Source organism: Lycium barbarum, chromosome 12 (assembly GCF_019175385.1).
Source record: "Lycium barbarum isolate Lr01 chromosome 12, ASM1917538v2, whole genome shotgun sequence".
NCBI classification, from domain to species: Eukaryota; Viridiplantae; Streptophyta; class Magnoliopsida; order Solanales; family Solanaceae; genus Lycium; species Lycium barbarum.
The window spans coordinates 55,841,555-55,861,491 of NC_083348.1; the positions used below are offsets into that span (position 1 = coordinate 55,841,555).

At 35.0% G+C, this 19,937-nt stretch overlaps 1 protein-coding gene and 3 long non-coding RNA genes across 4 annotated transcripts; 2 read left to right on the top strand and 2 right to left on the bottom strand.

The window, feature by feature from the left end:
• Nucleotides 1-712: 712 nt before the first annotated feature.
• LOC132622488 (uncharacterized) lies at nucleotides 713-4,558 on the bottom strand. Its single transcript, XM_060337104.1, has 10 exons — nucleotides 4,343-4,558; nucleotides 3,261-3,357; nucleotides 3,059-3,183; nucleotides 2,893-2,977; nucleotides 2,670-2,805; nucleotides 2,422-2,576; nucleotides 2,225-2,345; nucleotides 1,331-1,525; nucleotides 1,198-1,248; nucleotides 713-1,061 (listed from the first exon to the last, which is right to left on the bottom strand). Exons 1-8 carry the CDS (start codon nucleotides 4,530-4,532, stop codon nucleotides 1,361-1,363), a joined length of 1,074 nt encoding a protein of 357 aa, XP_060193087.1. The 5' UTR covers nucleotides 4,533-4,558; the 3' UTR covers nucleotides 713-1,061; nucleotides 1,198-1,248; nucleotides 1,331-1,360.
• A 443-nt stretch (nucleotides 4,559-5,001) lies between these two features.
• Nucleotides 5,002-7,646, top strand: LOC132622745 (uncharacterized). Its single transcript, XR_009575983.1, has 3 exons — nucleotides 5,002-5,342; nucleotides 6,059-6,109; nucleotides 7,312-7,646. It is a non-coding gene; the product is annotated as an uncharacterized LOC132622745 (long non-coding RNA).
• Nucleotides 7,647-9,955: 2,309 nt separating this feature from the next.
• On the top strand, nucleotides 9,956-12,600 carry LOC132622576 (uncharacterized). The gene is made up of 3 exons (XR_009575938.1): nucleotides 9,956-10,296; nucleotides 11,013-11,063; nucleotides 12,266-12,600. It is a non-coding gene; the product is annotated as an uncharacterized LOC132622576 (long non-coding RNA).
• Nucleotides 12,601-12,662: 62 nt separating this feature from the next.
• Nucleotides 12,663-13,822, bottom strand: LOC132622577 (uncharacterized). Its single transcript, XR_009575939.1, has 3 exons — nucleotides 13,318-13,822; nucleotides 12,837-12,994; nucleotides 12,663-12,726 (listed from the first exon to the last, which is right to left on the bottom strand). It is a non-coding gene; the product is annotated as an uncharacterized LOC132622577 (long non-coding RNA).
• Nucleotides 13,823-19,937: the final 6,115 nt, after the last annotated feature.

The window sequence follows — 19,937 nt, forward strand, 5'->3', positions numbered from 1 at the left end:
CAGATCAAAGAAGATGAATTTTTACCTTTGAAGAAGGATTTAAGCTGAATAGGTAGCAGAGGAACTCCGACTTGGTCGTGGCTTGCTCAGCTGTTCTTGAATCTGATGCTCACAGTGCAAGTTTCAAGACTCAGAGAGAACTTAGGAAAGTGAAGTCTGTCATATTTAGGAAAATGACTTTAGGGGTTTGTTGGTTTGATGTCTGAGTATAAAATTAGGAAAGTGACTAAGTCTATCCCATTTACTTTCATTGGTGCTTTTCTTTATAATTGACAATTTTTTTCAATTAAACTTTTCCAGAAATATGATTTTTCATCTATTATTTGATGATGAGGCAACTGATTCATCTACTATAAAGAAGGCATGATTTTTTTTATTATGGAAATTATACTTTTCCCTTAAAACTGGAGTTTTTGCTGGTTGAAAATTCTGTTTTGCCTATTGCAGAATGGCACTGAAATGCTGGTGTGAGGCTGCTATAGTGCTGAAAAATGTCTTGTTTTGCTACTGAACAGTTGGTGATGAAAGAAGAATGAAATAAGACTTTAACTATCATGATAATGTTACAATTAAAAAAGTGCATCGTCCGTGGACATCGTATCAAAGTTTAAGGTGAACACTAAATTGTCGGGAAAATTGTCAGAAAATCTGAACTTTCACCACAAATAACTCCATATTTCAGCACACTAAACTTCATAAAAAAAACTGCAGATTTCAACACATTTTCAGAACATTTCAGACATCACGTTGATAACTAAGGAAAATATCAAACTATCTAAAAAGCAGAATTTCAATACCAGAAAAAACATGAAATAATTCAAACACGTTGTTCATAAGTACTAATGAAACTACCAAACTAAATAAGCAGGCAATTTTTAGTTTTTCCAAGGGTTACATATGCTAGCACATTATGCTATCTTCTTCTTCTTAAATACTCTTTTGATCTTGTTTCCAGACAACTGTGCAACTGGATCTTCTTCAACCACTGTCGCGGCACCAGTGATAGCTATCTTGACAGGTGTACTTGCGATGTCGATCAACTCAGCATCTTCAGTAGAATCCTACATATTAAAAATACAAAGGTGAAAATCAATATTGAATCTATGGTTTCTATTTGTTTTATTATTTAAAAGCTGCAATTCATTTAATTGAAAGAATCAATAATCTAAAGAAGTTAATGATTAGTCGCAAATTCACCGTGATTTCGTTATCTTCATGACTGACTTGGTTATTACTGAAATCTGGATCCTATAAAAAATGTGCATCATAATTAAAATTTACTTGAATCACAAATAGCAAACTTGAGAAATATTTGAGTAGATAAACATACTTTGAATGTCTCTGCACGTGGAGAAGGAATTTATTTTTCTATAATATCCTCGTCATCAGTAAACGTAAGAACTTTAAAGACTTCATCTTGATTCTCACAGTTGGAGTTCTGAACATCCACTTTAAACATGTATCTTTTTTCAATAAAATTTTCTATCTCTATTGGTATTGAAGAGTCATCTGCAGCACCAGAAGTCTAAAAAAGAAATATCAGAATGGTTGAAGCTGTTACAAAGATGATTCTTCAATTGTCATAATAAGTGTGTTAGTAAGCATAATCCAAATACCAGGAACAATACATTAAAGCAAGCTACTAATATAAAAAGACTAAAGTAGAAGAAGGGAACTCTAAAATGAAAGCATAAGTGTTTCTGCTGCAATTTAACTTCCACATTAAAGCATGTCTTTAATTATGACTTGCCTAGATAAAATAATGAAGCCTTCAGTAGCATGAAATTCACACTGGCCATCTGAGATTAGAAAAATAGATAGATACTTTAAACATTGAATTAAACAATTCATCATGAACTGCTAAGAAGAAAAAAAAAGATGAATATTACACATTAGACTGGTTTTATACTTTACTAAAGAGGGTGTCTGATAACAAATTTGTCACTTAAGTTAATGCTGAATAACTTAAGAGCCGATTAAAGGCTTTACAATATTTTTCTTTTGGAATTTGAGTAAACAAAAATATTTTTAATTGCCAATCACCGGATCATATAACTTAAAATTGATATGTAAAAGCTTAAATCTCTTTAAACATTTGTAAGATCATGCAGTTGACTATTTTGTAAACATGCTTTCAGTCCTATTCTACTATATATAAGTGGGGTAATGATAATTGTTTACACGTTGGTGGTCTTATTTTGTATAGAGAGTGTCTAGTATATACCTCAGATACAACATTTTTTAAATCATTTGCTGACTTTCCGATCATTTTTGTTGCATCCCTATCCCACATCATCAAAATAATTGTACCGGTATCATCTATCACTCCTAATTTTAGCTTGAACCTGGAAAGAGTCATTATAGAAACAATTTTAAGTTTGTTTATGAAAAAAGTTAAGGAAGTATGTATTATGGTCATACCGATGACTGGCAGATGGAACTTGCCCGCATTTTTTACAATAGAACTTATTCCCCTCTGGCTCAACCTTCTTTGCGCACATTTTGCATGCTAAATAAGACCATCCGTGCTCTAGGTCTATGTATACAATGGTTGCTACAATCCAGAAGTTTCCCGGCTGCTCATAAAAATTGGATATACAACTGTTATGTACAGAAAGATAAGGTAAATTTTTTGTTATTGTGCTGATTATTAATAATTAGGTACTCACATGCTTAGAGTCAATCAAAGCCTCAATAGTTTTAAATCCAACACTTCCAGATGCTAATTCATCTTCAATAGAATGAGTCTTTTGAGACGAAATTTGAGTAATTATTTGCGAGCTTTCTCCACACACTGAGACGATTCTGTTTCATATTGTAACTTGAGATACGTTAATAAAGAGTAAGAATAAAATTTAATTTGAAATGACCATAAATTTAGCATAACTTAACCTGGAGCTAAAGTCAAGAATTTGAGGAAGATCTGAATTGATCCAAAGCTTGGAAACGTGCCAAGTGTTCCTCACTGAATATTGTTCTGCACGCTTAATTATATTAATAAGAGTTTGCTAATTGTACAAAGACATAGAATTGCAAAATAAGTAGACAACTTAATAACCTCGAAATCGATGTGCTCTAACCAACTGCATGACGACGACAACAGGCTTATCATTCGATTCAATCAAATGTGGCTTGATCTGTTCCACAAAGTCGCCCCAAAATGTTGCAGATATGTTGTTGCTCCTACAATTGTTATAAGGTTAAGCACATGAGTCAAAATTACAAACTAATTAAGCATTTATTAGTTGTGGAAAGCTTACTTATAATCCTGCAGCTCAACGTTCATGAACATCCGGACGTTACCATCTTGGTTGACAGACTGTACGTCCCCATAACTCACAATTTGGCCGATAACATCTACAAAAATATTGACCAAAGAAATCAGTGCAGAATTGGTCATAGTTGAGGTATGCTTAAAGCAATAATTTAAAAGAATTAATATGTATATATGTTGAAGAACTGAAAAGTGCAGATTATTTCATGAAAGTGACATGGACATCCGTATGAATTCTCTCCTAGCAGAGCATCAACACTGCCCAGGTGAAGACATTGACACAAAATTTTGCAACTAATGCCCTGTCGCCTCTTTATTTTCTAATTTGCAAGTAGTAGTACTAATACAATTGTTAGTTTAGGTTTCCTCCCACCAACACAAGTAAAAAAAAAAGGATATCAATGAATCCATTGCCTTGATATAATGAGTGAAAGAATAGAAAGTACTGATATTCATATCACTTCACATTATGCTTTCACAACATGTATGCGTGAATTACAGGAGGAATTTGCATTCACTTTTCAAAAGTTAGAAATGGAATAGGTAGAATATAATCAAAATAGACCATGGCAATAGCTTATAGAAACATTCTGGACTCATCCAAATTAGTTGCAACAGTTAGCCACAATAGTACTCACCACAAGAAAACAAATGATCCTCCAACAAACAGTGGAGAGAAACCTATAATACTTTTCTTGCATAGAATCTAAAGAAACTGAAAGTACTGCAATTACTATCTTATTAATAAGAAATTTCATGAAAACTACCACCTATACATTCTCTCCGGTAAATAATTTTATGTAATGTTAGTAGATTCATTTCCTGTTTTGCGAAATAATATTGGGTTTTAACGTGTAGAAGCATGAGATTCACCACATGCTCAAAGACTTTAGATTTATTGAAATTACTACTTTGGCTCATGGGATGTTGTTTAAAGTTTAAAAGTATAATGTAGATAATAGTTATAGATAGTAGCTTGGTTTGTAGGTATTAGCAATCAGTTCAACCCATGGACAACAGAAAACAAATAACGGAAAGTAAAAGAAAAAATGAAAAAGATTTAATTACCGAATAGTTCGGTGTCGTCAAAGTCCTGTGGATTAGACAACTGCTCATAGGGTCTGAATTTGAAGATACACATGTTGAAATATAGATCCTGTATTTCCTCAACAATGGTCTTCTGCGTGAAAATCAACTTACACTTGTGGTCTTTGGTCCTCAGTTTCTCCTTATTTGGACAAACCATGAAATTCTTCATGATGTACAAACCCAATTCCTTGATTTCTTGGTGTTACACCCCGTACTTCGAAGAAACACTGTTAAATTTGAATGTAAGAATGTCGAGTTACGACTAGGTAAAACAACTTTGGAGTATGAGGAATGAGGCATTATTAAGTATATTGTTTAAATAATGGATGATTATGATCTTGTAAGTCGTCATCGGGAAAGAGTATTTTAAAACACAAGAATATGGTCATTATCATGTATAATAAGTGATAAATATCATGTATGGAGGGTTTCGAAATATTTCGAGATCGAGCAAGTTGAAGAAAATAAGTTCGACGAAAATTTGAGAAATGCTGGACAGATTTTTAGTCAACTTTGGAGGGGTATATCTCTATGCATATTTGGAGTTTTAAGGCGTTTCAAAAGCCTAAAATGAGGTTCGTCAGGTCTAGTTTATGATTCAACAAACCACTCATCGATAGGACGTCGGAATAGAGAATTATAGACGCTACAAACTGAACTGTCGCGCAGAAACAGCACTGCTACAGTACGCTACAGCACTGCTACAGTACTGTAGCTACAGTGACGCCGTTTCAGCCCTTATAAAAAGGGGCAAACCCCCATTTTTATCATCTAAAAACTTCTCAAATTTTCCAGAAAATTCAGCAACAAAAAGGGGCCTAAATCTCACATAAAAGTGAGGATTGTGAGTGAAATTTCAAGCTACGAAGTACTAATCGAAGTCCGGGCAACGCATAATCACGAATATAATTTTGTTTGGAGTTAGAGGAGCATGGGAACAATAAGATGTTGAAGAATTTGCTACTTTCATAAAAACAAGGTAAGAATCAATTCCTTTTTCTTATGTTATGAAGGTTTGTTTGTGTTGTAGTATGTAGAAATGAGTAGAATTTATGGAAATATGAAAGTTTGCAAAGTGGGTATGTATATATATTATATATGTAGCCATGGGTGTATATATGTTGTATACATATATGAGTTGAATTTTAAGTTGTATACTAGTTGTGGTTATTGTGGAATTTGTATTGGAAATGGAAGTTGAATGAAAATTGGATGAAATTGGAAAGAAGCCATGTTGGCCGTGTGGTAGATTGTTGTTGGAGATGAATTAGTAAGTAGAAAATGTGTTGGAATGGTTTTGTTGCATATATAAGAATTTTGGATTGAATATGGAAGTTGATGGAATTGTTGAATATTGAATATATAGCTTGGAATACTTTTGGTTTATGTTTGAATGGTCTTATATTAGTATGTGAATATGAAAATATTGATATCGGGTTGTAAGTGCAAAGTTGGATTTGGAATTGTCGCATTATTTGGAAAATAAGACTATTTACGCTAGAATGCGTTCCTAGTCGATTATTGATGTTGTATATATTGTTGTTGGTATGGTTGTTGTTGTTTTAGCCGAGTTTTAACCTCGGGGATGATATATATATAGGGGAGATGCTGCTCAAATTTTTATAGACAAGAATTGGTTAAGGTTGAAATTTTAAGTCTTATGAATAGTAAATTGGTAAATGTGACCATTTGTAGGTTTTGGACGAAACGGGATTTGAGTTTTGGCAAGCGTAAAGGGCAAGAAAGGTATGTAAAGCTATCCCGATTCTTCTCTTGGCATGTCCTAGATGTACTAGGCTTGGATTTACGCCTCGGGGAATATTCTGTCCATCGGAATCCGCGTTTGAAATCGTCGCTTTTTCATTCAATAGAATTGAATTCCTTAAGTATGCTTTGATGAAAAATTGAAATTTTTTCCCAAATTGCTTAGGAAGTTATGGAATGTCCTAGAACCTTTGTAGGTGACCCCATAAGCTTAAAAATACGTAATTTGAGCCCACCGCTTCATTGGTTCCGAGGTGGGCCCACTATTTCCAATTTTACCCTTTATGTGTCTATGACTTGTCTTCGAGCGTTTTCGTTAGAGATACTCTAACTACTCCTTTATCTACTAAATAAAAACTATTTTAAATATTTCATTAAGTCTTATAAATTGTTTTGAATCTTGAAAACGATCTCGGATAGATTATGCCTCCGTAACCCGTTATGACATCTAAATTTACTTACTATGTTTCCGTCCGATTTCATTGATTTGATTTGACATTCGATATGCCTCATTGAGTCTCTGGAAATATATATATATGGTATTTTTAGTGCATTTAGTTTCTCACTACTCCGTTCGTGGATGCCTCAATGTTTCCCCCACTGAGCCCGGGCCAGGATATGTTGTCAAGCGTGATCCTTTGCATTGTTCGCCGTGCCTCGATGTGAGGGGGCAGGTATACGCGTACATGGGTTTGTGGAGTATGCTGTGCCATGTACGCTTGTTCTGATATGATCTGATATGGCCATCTGATATGATATGCTATGTTACGGGGTTATTCCCCTTTTCTGATCCTTATGTGTTGTGGCACCAGTGTCGGGGGGTGACCACGTTCTGTCTGCCGAGTCCCTTGGCAGGGGCCGGATATGATATGGCATATGTTTCTGTACATACTCTTCATGTTTTGAAAATATGCATTTGATACTCTGGACATCTCACTCACATTTCTGTACGTTCTGTTCCGGTTATGATTTTGTTCCGTAATGGGACCAGGTATGACATACGTTTCCTGTAAGTACTATTTATGCTTTATGATCAGCATTTTGCTAATCTGGATATTCCGTTCATTTTTCTGTACCTCCTGTTCCGATTATGACTTTGTTTACTACGTTCCATGCTTTACATACTCAGTACATATTTCGTACTGACCCCCTTTCTTCGGGGGCTGCGTTTTCATGCCGCGCAGGTACAGACTACAGATTTGCTGACCCACCTGCCTAGGACACCTATTCTGCTATTCTGGAGCGCTCTTTTGTCTAGAGCCTATACTCTGGTACAGTCTGCTGCTGTTGGATATATGTACGCTATTCAGGGGTACGACGGGGCCCTGTCCTGTCTTATGTTTCTGTTATGTTCTGTAGAGGTCTGTAGACATACATGTGGGTTCTGTATATGTTTTAGGTTGCTATGATTTGTGATAGCCTTATCGGCTTCCATGTGTTATATATGTTCCTCTATGACACTAGTAATGTCGACTGACTTTTATATTTATATAATCTGCTAGTCTGCTGGTTTGGATTATTGGGTACGTTTGGGTGTCCAGCACGGACACTAGTCACGGCCTACGGGGTTGGGTCGTGACAAAAGTGGTATCAGAGCAGTTCGTCCTCGGAATGTCTACAGACCGTGTCTAGTAGAGTCTTGTTTATCGTTGTGTTGTGCACCACATCTATAAACAGGAGGCTACAGGACATTTAGGGTGTTACTTTTCTTTGAATCTTAGATCGTGCGATAGAGCCAGCTATAGGAAATGAACCCCTTTTTTTTTACTAACCCTTGATTGCAGTTGGAGAACGGTATCGACGTAAGACAGCGACTGATGATATTGGAAGCTACACAGTACACAGGTAAGTAATGGTATGAAAGATGTATGCTGGGTAAGGTGTTTGAAATACGATTGAAACATGAAGCTGAAGATTGAAAAGAAAAAAAAATAAGCAGGAAAGTGTAGTAGGTGCAGTTTGAGTTGGGCATGTGAGGTAAGCCTCAGCATCTTTATACTTTTATTTGAAATTATTAGCCCCGTGTGGCTATGAGGCGATATGATGCGATATGTATATACGTATATGTGTTGGCCCTGTGAGGCATGGTTGGTATTTCCTGTGTACAGGTTTTGGGATAGTAAGAAATACAGAGGAACCTCTGCCCAATTTTTTATAGATATACGGAGAGGAAAATGAGATATAAATTCTTAACGTGTCTTGAAGATCGATACCGTAGGGTAAATCTATTATGTTGGATTAAAGTTTAAGAGATACCCTCCATGTCATTTGTAAGAAGCATTATCCCTATTTGGAAAATTTTTATCCCGAGAAATCATATATGAGTAGCAAATTCTCAATTTATTTAAACGGACCGGAAATATGTTCCAACCCCATTTTGCTTTAGAACAGCCTAGGTTGAGGGGCAAAAATATGTGGAAGGGCAAAGATGCCCAACGGTTAAGTTTCCTCTAATTGGAAGAATACAAAGTGTATGACAGGCAGTTGAGGATTGAGTGGTCCGCTTACGACTCAAATATATATATATATACAAATATGGAGGTAATTATGTGAATTAAGTACTAACAGATTCCGCGAAGTTCGTCGGATTCTAGTTTTCTTTTGCTGGTAGTCGGAAGATGCCTCACAGTAACATTATATGAGTTTTCATCGACTGATTGGAGATGGGATCTGTGGAATAAAAACTTAAACTCGTGAGCTGTCTAAAATTACATATATACACACATGGAGGTGAATATTGAGGATTTACAGGGGCGATACGGTAACTATATAGTTAGAAAAGCAAAAGAATCCCCTCTAAGTCGGGGTGGGACCCGCTACGAGGGCGTTTTGAAAGTTGTTAAGACCCCAATTTTCCTTAAATTACGTGACCAAGGTCGCGCGGGGCAGTTGACGTGATTATACCGGCCTTAACGCACCTAAATGTATTGAAGTTTTCGAGGTTAAGCGTGCTAAGGTGGGAGGATGGGTGACCCCCCTGGGAAATATGTACGAAATCCCAAAGATTCAGCCATAAGAGACGAATGAAAGAATGAGATCAAAATTGGATAAGGGTGTGTGGTAAGCACGAAATGAAAGGGGCATACAAGGATATAACGACGAAGACTGAAGAGACGACAGACTAAAGAGACGACTGAAGCGATAAAGCATGGAGAGTTAGTGGACAGACAAATAACAAGAAAAAGGGATGACCTTGAGTACAGGCGTAAATCTTGGCTACAAAAGAAGAAGAATGGATTGCATAGTTTGGATAAGTTCAGTTTTACCGGGCAAGCAATACTGAAAGTAAGTAAAATAATACTGATAAATACGGGAAAAAACATTGATATCTACCTCGGGGAGAACTCTACCTCAACATTCGAGGACGAATGTTTTTAAAGGGGGGGAGAATGTTACACCCCGTACTTCGAAGAAACACTGTTAAATTTGAATGTAAGAATGTCGAGTTACGACTAGGTAAAACAACTTTGGAGTATGAGGAATGAGGCATTATTAAGTATATTGTTTAAATAATGGATGATTATGATCTTGTAAGTCGTCATCGGGAAAGAGTATTTTAAAACACAAGAATATGGTCATTATCATGTATAATAAGTGATAAATATCATGTATGGAGGGTTTCGAAATATTTCGAGATCGAGCAAGTTGAAGAAAATAAGTTCGACGAAAATTTGAGAAATGCTGGACAGATTTTTAGTCAACTTTGGAGGGGTATATCTCTATGCATATTTGGAGTTTTAAGGCGTTTCAAAAGCCTAAAATGAGGTTCGTCAGGTCTAGTTTATGATTCAACAAACCACTCATCGATAGGACGTCGGAATAGAGAATTATAGACGCTACAAACTGAACTGTCGCGCAGAAACAGCACTGCTACAGTACGCTACAGCACTGCTACAGTACTGTAGCTACAGTGACGCCGTTTCAGCCCTTATAAAAAGGGGCAAACCCCCATTTTTATCATCTAAAAACTTCTCAAATTTTCCAGAAAATTCAGCAACAAAAAGGGGCCTAAATCTCACATAAAAGTGAGGATTGTGAGTGAAATTTCAAGCTACGAAGTACTAATCGAAGTCCGGGCAACGCATAATCACGAATATAATTTTGTTTGGAGTTAGAGGAGCATGGGAACAATAAGATGTTGAAGAATTTGCTACTTTCATAAAAACAAGGTAAGAATCAATTCCTTTTTCTTATGTTATGAAGGTTTGTTTGTGTTGTAGTATGTAGAAATGAGTAGAATTTATGGAAATATGAAAGTTTGCAAAGTGGGTATGTATATATATTATATATGTAGCCATGGGTGTATATATGTTGTATACATATATGAGTTGAATTTTAAGTTGTATACTAGTTGTGGTTATTGTGGAATTTGTATTGGAAATGGAAGTTGAATGAAAATTGGATGAAATTGGAAAGAAGCCATGTTGGCCGTGTGGTAGATTGTTGTTGGAGATGAATTAGTAAGTAGAAAATGTGTTGGAATGGTTTTGTTGCATATATAAGAATTTTGGATTGAATATGGAAGTTGATGGAATTGTTGAATATTGAATATATAGCTTGGAATACTTTTGGTTTATGTTTGAATGGTCTTATATTAGTATGTGAATATGAAAATATTGATATCGGGTTGTAAGTGCAAAGTTGGATTTGGAATTGTCGCATTATTTGGAAAATAAGACTATTTACGCTAGAATGCGTTCCTAGTCGATTATTGATGTTGTATATATTGTTGTTGGTATGGTTGTTGTTGTTTTAGCCGAGTTTTAACCTCGGGGATGATATATATATAGGGGAGATGCTGCTCAAATTTTTATAGACAAGAATTGGTTAAGGTTGAAATTTTAAGTCTTATGAATAGTAAATTGGTAAATGTGACCATTTGTAGGTTTTGGACGAAACGGGATTTGAGTTTTGGCAAGCGTAAAGGGCAAGAAAGGTATGTAAAGCTATCCCGATTCTTCTCTTGGCATGTCCTAGATGTACTAGGCTTGGATTTACGCCTCGGGGAATATTCTGTCCATCGGAATCCGCGTTTGAAATCGTCGCTTTTTCATTCAATAGAATTGAATTCCTTAAGTATGCTTTGATGAAAAATTGAAATTTTTTCCCAAATTGCTTAGGAAGTTATGGAATGTCCTAGAACCTTTGTAGGTGACCCCATAAGCTTAAAAATACGTAATTTGAGCCCACCGCTTCATTGGTTCCGAGGTGGGCCCACTATTTCCAATTTTACCCTTTATGTGTCTATGACTTGTCTTCGAGCGTTTTCGTTAGAGATACTCTAACTACTCCTTTATCTACTAAATAAAAACTATTTTAAATATTTCATTAAGTCTTATAAATTGTTTTGAATCTTGAAAACGATCTCGGATAGATTATGCCTCCGTAACCCGTTATGACATCTAAATTTACTTACTATGTTTCCGTCCGATTTCATTGATTTGATTTGACATTCGATATGCCTCATTGAGTCTCTGGAAATATATATATATGGTATTTTTAGTGCATTTAGTTTCTCACTACTCCGTTCGTGGATGCCTCAATGTTTCCCCCACTGAGCCCGGGCCAGGATATGTTGTCAAGCGTGATCCTTTGCATTGTTCGCCGTGCCTCGATGTGAGGGGGCAGGTATACGCGTACATGGGTTTGTGGAGTATGCTGTGCCATGTACGCTTGTTCTGATATGATCTGATATGGCCATCTGATATGATATGCTATGTTACGGGGTTATTCCCCTTTTCTGATCCTTATGTGTTGTGGCACCAGTGTCGGGGGGTGACCACGTTCTGTCTGCCGAGTCCCTTGGCAGGGGCCGGATATGATATGGCATATGTTTCTGTACATACTCTTCATGTTTTGAAAATATGCATTTGATACTCTGGACATCTCACTCACATTTCTGTACGTTCTGTTCCGGTTATGATTTTGTTCCGTAATGGGACCAGGTATGACATACGTTTCCTGTAAGTACTATTTATGCTTTATGATCAGCATTTTGCTAATCTGGATATTCCGTTCATTTTTCTGTACCTCCTGTTCCGATTATGACTTTGTTTACTACGTTCCATGCTTTACATACTCAGTACATATTTCGTACTGACCCCCTTTCTTCGGGGGCTGCGTTTTCATGCCGCGCAGGTACAGACTACAGATTTGCTGACCCACCTGCCTAGGACACCTATTCTGCTATTCTGGAGCGCTCTTTTGTCTAGAGCCTATACTCTGGTACAGTCTGCTGCTGTTGGATATATGTACGCTATTCAGGGGTACGACGGGGCCCTGTCCTGTCTTATGTTTCTGTTATGTTCTGTAGAGGTCTGTAGACATACATGTGGGTTCTGTATATGTTTTAGGTTGCTATGATTTGTGATAGCCTTATCGGCTTCCATGTGTTATATATGTTCCTCTATGACACTAGTAATGTCGACTGACTTTTATATTTATATAATCTGCTAGTCTGCTGGTTTGGATTATTGGGTACGTTTGGGTGTCCAGCACGGACACTAGTCACGGCCTACGGGGTTGGGTCGTGACACTTGGTTCATCGTTTTCAAACTTTGAATAATATTCCTGCCAACACTTGCGTGAATGCGGCCGCCCTACAAAAACACTAAATCAATAAATAAGACTAAGTTTTTCCGCAAATTTTTCTTGTATAATGATGCATATGTAAACAGTGCAAAATAGAAGTAAAGTGAAAATATTTAACCTTTTCATCCATCAGAATAAGCTCAGTTGAAAAAGGACTATCAGGTTTGTTGTGAAGTGGTTTTTCCCAAAGCCTGACAATACGAACCTTTAACCTCCAATTCATCGGCTTGGTGTTAATTTCGCTAATAAAATTACTTTGAGCCGCCATTAATTCCTCTGTTAATAGAGAAGAAGTGTGAATCAATATTGACAGCGAGTCAGCGAGTAGAAACGAAAAGCCAATATTATAGAGCAACTGTTATAAGAGAAGAGTAAAATCAACGTGTTCAAATTATTCAAGCATATAATTAAATAAATTGTATTCATCAATGTAGAGGAATTGATTTGGTTACCCAATTCACCAAATACCTAAATGATATAACCATGAATGTGAAAAAAACATAAACTATGAAAAGAATATTGTGCAGATGGTAATCAATGTGAAGTATAGCAATTATGTTTAAAGAAATTATTCAGGAATTAGAAATAAGATTACTCACTTTAGTGCAAAGAGAGTTTTTTGCAGAGAACACTCAGGATTCCTGTCAAGAATTATGAGTGTTGACAAACCGCTGCATCGTGATTTATTGCCCTTTGTAAACTGCTCCATTATGAAAAAACTAAAGATCGTGGTATCCCTAATTTTAGGGTTCGTGGAGAAAGGTATAAGGTGCAGGAGATGAGGAGTGGGAAAGTGGAGTAGATGTGGGTTACTTTAGGAGTAGTTTTTTTTTTCTTTCTGATTTCCCCCTTTTCCTTTTCCTTTTCCTCTTCCCAGTAAAATTTAATAGAAAATTAATTGCCAATTTTTAAAACTGAAACGTGGAAGTTGTATCCACACCATCTGGAATGTTTTTTTTTCCTGTTATTTTTTTTAAATCCACATTAAATAATTAATTATTAAATAATACTAACTAATAACTACTTAATAACTAATTAACTATTTTCTAAACTAATTGTAACACATGGCATTCTGTTACGCTGCAACTTGTCACAATGCTATTGCAAACTATCCTCTTTTTAATTATATACAGATTTTTTTATCCCACGTGGACATATGTCATAATACTTAATATTTATTCCCTTCTCATTTATAGACGTATGCACTTCAATTTTAATTCTCCGACACATTTATTTCCTCCGTGCACTTTTACTTGTTCACTTTTGACTTTTCACGTTTTTGCTGAATATTTATTCTCTTTTCATGTATAGACGTATGCGGTTCAATTTTAATTCTCCTACACAAATTTATTTCCTTCATGTACTTTTACTTATTTACTTTTGACTTTTCACGTTCTTTAATAATTAATAAATCCCACGTGGACATATGTCATAGTACTGAATATTTATTCTCTTCTCATGTATACATGTATGCACTTCAAGTTTAATTCTCCGACACATATTTATTTCCTCCATGCACTTTTACTTGTTCACATTTGACTTTTCACGTTCTTTAAGAATTAATAAATGAAGTACTCCCTCCGCTCCATTTTACTTGATCACATTACTTGACTTTTCATGTTCTTTAAGAATTAATAAATGAAGTACTCCTTTCGTCCTATATTACTTGGCCACATTAGTATACTTGATTTTTTACATTCTTTAAAAATTAATAAATGAAGTACTCCCTTCGTTCCATATTATTTGGCCACATTATTAAAAATATATGTCTATTTTTCCATTCTATATTTTTATTATATATTATATATAAACGCCCAAGGTGGACGAACACCGCAACAATAAGTTGTACACAAAGCAACCGAAATTGTACTCTAAGCAGGGACTAACATGTGTACATTTCAGAAGTTGAACATTAATTCTACCTCTTGTGTGTTTACTTTTTAAGTCCCCACGGGTCCGCAATGTCTTAATTGTCCTTTAATTGCCTTCATTTGGAATATACTCCCTGTCTCAATTTAAGTGTCTACGTTTGACTAGACACGGAGTTTAAAAAATAAAGATAGACTTTTGAATCTTGTGGTTCTAAATTAAAAATGTGTATAATACAATAAAATATCCTTTGAATCTTGTGATTATAAACTTGACATCTAAGATATTTGAATTGTCAACTTACTAAATATAAAAAGAAACGGACATAACCAAAATAAGACAAATTTAACAACAATTGAGAAATTAAGGGGAAAAATAAGAAGAGAAAAAAAATATGAAGACTTACTAAGGAGAATCACAATATTCTTTACAAAATATACAAATCATAAAGACTAACTAAAATGAATAACTAAATTAATCATATTGGGGTCCGTGCATGACACCGGCATAGTTTGCTAGTCTCTTATTTAGAAGCCACAGTTGGGTGTAGGAACACCGCACAAGACACTTGTACGAAAGCAATGTAAATTGGGCCATGGGGTGTACCAACAAGGGACAATTTAGAAACAATATCATGACGTGGCAGGTCCTCTTTTGTCACTCTTCTATTTGGTTTTCTTTCCACTCTCAATTTCTTATCACATTCTCACCTTCAGTGATTTAAGTTTCTGTTTATATCTTTCCCAGTTTCATCACCTTCTTCCGCAAGCTTTGAGTTCTTTTCTTCCAGTGACATGTACCTGTTGCAGTTCAGATTTGTTTTTTTGTTCTCTCCAGTTTTAGTATTTCTTCTTTCTTTGTAGGTATGTTCTGAAATAGATGTCTTGGTGCATGTTTTGGTATCGTCTTACTTCTGATTTTGGTTTGGTAAAACGTTGTTTAGAGGGTGATATTGGTATTCAGAAATAAATCAGAATACACAATCTATTTAGAAATAAAGAATTGTCAGAAGCACTACACTGAAATACAAATCTCTAATAGAACCTTTGACAACATCTAATAGAGGCACTACACTGAAATACAAATCTCTGTTTCCACTGTGGTTAGACTGGCCATTTCTAATGCGCTTCTGTAAATTATGTTATTGGACTTATTAATGGAGACATGTTTCTCATATTGCTATGAAATATTTCAGATTGTACGATGTTCCTCCTACAACAGAACAAGACAGAATGGCGCGGAAGGAAGATTAGAATTACAACTATTCTGTCATGAACTCCTGCTATAGGCTTCTCGCCCCAGGCTCCCATCTCCACAACTAGTGAGGAAAACTTGAATGGAAATGAAAGGCTTCACTCGGCATCATTCGATTTTGTATGGAAAATATTGCACAATGATTGTCTGACACAAGAAAGAAACATATGGCCATTTGAAACATTCTAGAAACTAATTGTTTGAAGTTAGAATTGAAATGCTGGCACCGGTTTGCTAATTAGAATAACTTACAAGATGTATACTACTCAGAAACGCCTAATTGAGTTTTTTCAAAGCATTTAACAACTATAGGACTCACTATTGTTTTGCCACCTTTTGTATCTTTGGTAATTTTAAAAAATGTACATATCAACACCTACTTAGTGTTAATAACGCTTTGATTACTTATGAAAAAACCTATTTGGAGTTTGTTGTTGTATGACTTGTATCAGCAAGCATCTAGTATATTTTAAAACGCAGGACAAATTCCTAAAAAAGGAAACAAAGTTTTGAGCTACCGGGCTTGGTCATTATTATTAGGAATTTTTACTCATTGTAGCTTCTTTTAAGACCTAATTATTAATATTAACTATCCTTTTATTTAATTATATTTAGTAGCTAATTAACTTTTCTAAATTACAAATGGTAGCTATATAAATAAATACATACCCACACACATATAACTTTCTTTTTTCCCAATCACTACCCATTTCAGATTTTTCATTTCTCAAAACCCTAAAAAATCTCTCTCCTCTTCTCTTAACCACCACCACCATGGCCGCACCGCCCCTCTCTCTCTTCTCCCTCTCCCTCTGTACTCACCCATCTCTCTCTCTGCTGCCCTCTCTCTCTACTCCCTCTCCCTCTGTGCTCACGCCTCTCTCTCTCTCTCTCTCTCTCTCTCTCTCTCTCTCTCTCTCTTCACCCTATCCAGTGAGGCGATGGCACAGATCTGACCGTGTGTATTGTTGGTGGTGGCAGCGATTGACTGATTTTGAGATGACTGCGGAGAAGATGACGTAGAGGTGGAGAGATTAGGGTTTTGTTGGTGGTGAAAAGATTAGGCTTTTTTGGTGGTGGTGGTGTCTCAGATTTGGATTTTTAGTGGTGGTGGTGTCTCAGATTAGGATTTTGGTGGTGGTGGAGAGATTAGGGTTTTTGCTGGTGGTAGTGTCTCAGATCTGGCCGTGTGTATTTGTTAAAAGCCAAATATAAATACATTCAAAAATCTACATCTCACAAATAATCTGTTTTTGAATGTATTTGTCTTTGTATTTTTTGAGTGTATTTTTTAGTGTATTTTGTTAATAGCCAAACACACTGTTTTTAAACGTATATGTCATGTATTTGAATTTTTTTGTCTTGTATCTGAATGTATTTGTTGAAATCCATTCAAATACACGAAAATTTGAATATATTTGGATTCATATGTAATTGGAATGTACACAATGCATTTGAAATACATCAAAAAAAGCCATTGAAATACATCAAAAACAAAAAACAAAAAAAATCAATAAAATACATCCAAAAAAAATCACTGCAATACATAAAAAAAAAAAAAAAGACACGGAAATATATTATAGCAAAACAAAATCACTGAAATACATCAAAAAAACATATATTAATATCTAATTTAATAGCTCCACCGTTAAAGGCTAAAATCAAGGATCCTATTTTTTTTTTTACCTTGTTCTCATGTATTTGTTGGCAACAAATACATGCGAAAACATACACTATTTTGCCAAAATGTAGCTACAAATGATAATCTTTAAAATGATAGTTACAAATGGTAGGAAGCTACAAAATAAGGTAGAATAGGCAATAATGAGATCACTGTTTTAGTAAATGATGTGGAGAAGGGTAGTGACATTGATCCACAAGAAGCTCAACAAACTCTTGAAATAGCGGAAGCTAATGTGAAAAAAGCTGAAGGAAGGAGACAAAAAATTGAGGCAAATCTAGCTCTCCGACGAGCTAGAACAAGGGTGGAGGCTATCAATCTGATTTCATAACTCGTTGGTACGTTCGAATAATAAAAAAAAGTTCTCTTTCTAAGTCATTTGAATAAGTTTGCCTAATTATTATTGAATCTAATTTGATCAAGCAATCTTTGGACACTTGACTACAGTATACTGTACATCATTAACTCAACTCATCTTAACTTATCCAAAACTGAACCAATGAGTTCATTTATTTATACTTGGTTGGAGACATTTATTATACTCGTCGGGTTGAAGCTTAAATCTTATGGCAAGCCGTTAATGATCAAAATTAAACGTTAATTAAAATGTTCCGCGCAAATAATTTACAAGTCCGTCTAGCTCGGTTGGTACAGCGGAAAGCTCTTAACCTTGTGGGTTCGAGCCCCACGGGGGGCGCCTATTTGGTTCCTTTTTTGGTACTTTTTTTTTTTTTTCACACTATTATGTCCATTCATTATAGAAAAAGGAATTCCAAAGAAAAGCTTGTCAAATCTCCCACCGAGCAAAAGGGATTTTCTTTAAAAAAGCCATGTCTAACTCTAACCTGACATTTTTACATATTGGTAACATAAATTTCCCCTACAACCTTCCATTTTAACCAGAAAGCCTATATCGATTCTACTGTTAAACGAGTATGGTCCGCATCAACAATCCATAAAAAGAAGAAAAAATCCTATCTTTTCAGCTTTATCAACGAATTTAGGGGAAAAGAGAAAATAGAAAAAGTCTAACCAATTTGTTAGGATTTGCTTACGTTTGGACTCTGGAGAATCCTTATCCCTTATGGTTCACGCCATCAAAATACCGTCTGTCCTAAAATGATCATACAGTTGTATTAATTAGACTGACTAACTTCAGGTTGCAAAATCCATTTTATTAAGTAGAATATTACTTAGATGTAGATAAGATACACAGCAAACAACAAAGCTACTCAAATTAAATATGTTTTACTCGTTTGGAAGGACAAGTGGACAACTAATCTCATATACTCCCTCTATATGCTTTTACTTTTCCTTCTCAAATAGGTGGGAATGGAGGATGAGTTAAATCAGTTCAACAGCACCTTGCATTTTCAACATACAACTTTGATACTCCCTTCATTCCATAATAAGTGACTCTTTTAGCTCATACACATCCTTTAAAAAATTACTTACTCCTAGAAAATTGTGAATATTTTTACTAACTTATTCCTAATTAATGCTTAGAAAAAAAAGTTATTTAATGATTTTTGATTGTGAATAAGGGTAAATTTGGAATATGATTAATTTCTTCTTGAAATCCTAAAGTGTCACTTATTTTAAAATAAAATAAAATAAAAAATCTAAAAAATCACTTAATATGAAATGGAGGGAGTATAAATTTCCAAATATATACAAACAAATATTGAATTCTGAACCCCAAATTTCAAATTTCAAAAAGTACGGCAGAGTTAGTGATGAGAACCTTTAATACTCAGCCCAACAAATTTAAAATCTTCAATCTTTCCTATGTTTCCACATGTCTCATTCCACTCCAACTCCAATATATACACACATAGTAGTAATAGTTTTCCTTGTGCACCAAAATAGTAAGGGGTCGTTTGGTGCATGGTATAAGCTGGAATATCCCAGCATAAATTTTTTATACTATCTTTGATAGAAGGTATAAATTTATCTTGGGATAAATTTATATTTTGTATCAAACAAAGTATAAAATGCATCCCATGGTATAAGTTGAGATATACCTTCTTATACCACTTATCCTGAGACTATTTTATACCATATAGGAGATGGTATAAAATAATCCCAAGATATGAGATAAATTAGTCATCCCGGAATAATTTTGGCCATGCACCAAACGACCACTAATAGTTTTCCTCGTGCACCAAAATTCTATACGACACAAGATTCAAACTTTTAAAATTTGACTGTGAATGCGAAAATAGAAGCTTTATGTCCTTTGAAACAAAATTTATATATTTAAAAACTACATTAAAAATACTACTTCCTTCATTCCATAATAAGTAACTTTTTAGGTTTTTCAATTTATTTTAAAATAAGTATTGCTTTAAAATTTTAAAAAAAATTTGATATTCTTCTTTCAAAATGACCCTTAGTTACATAATCAAGAATCAT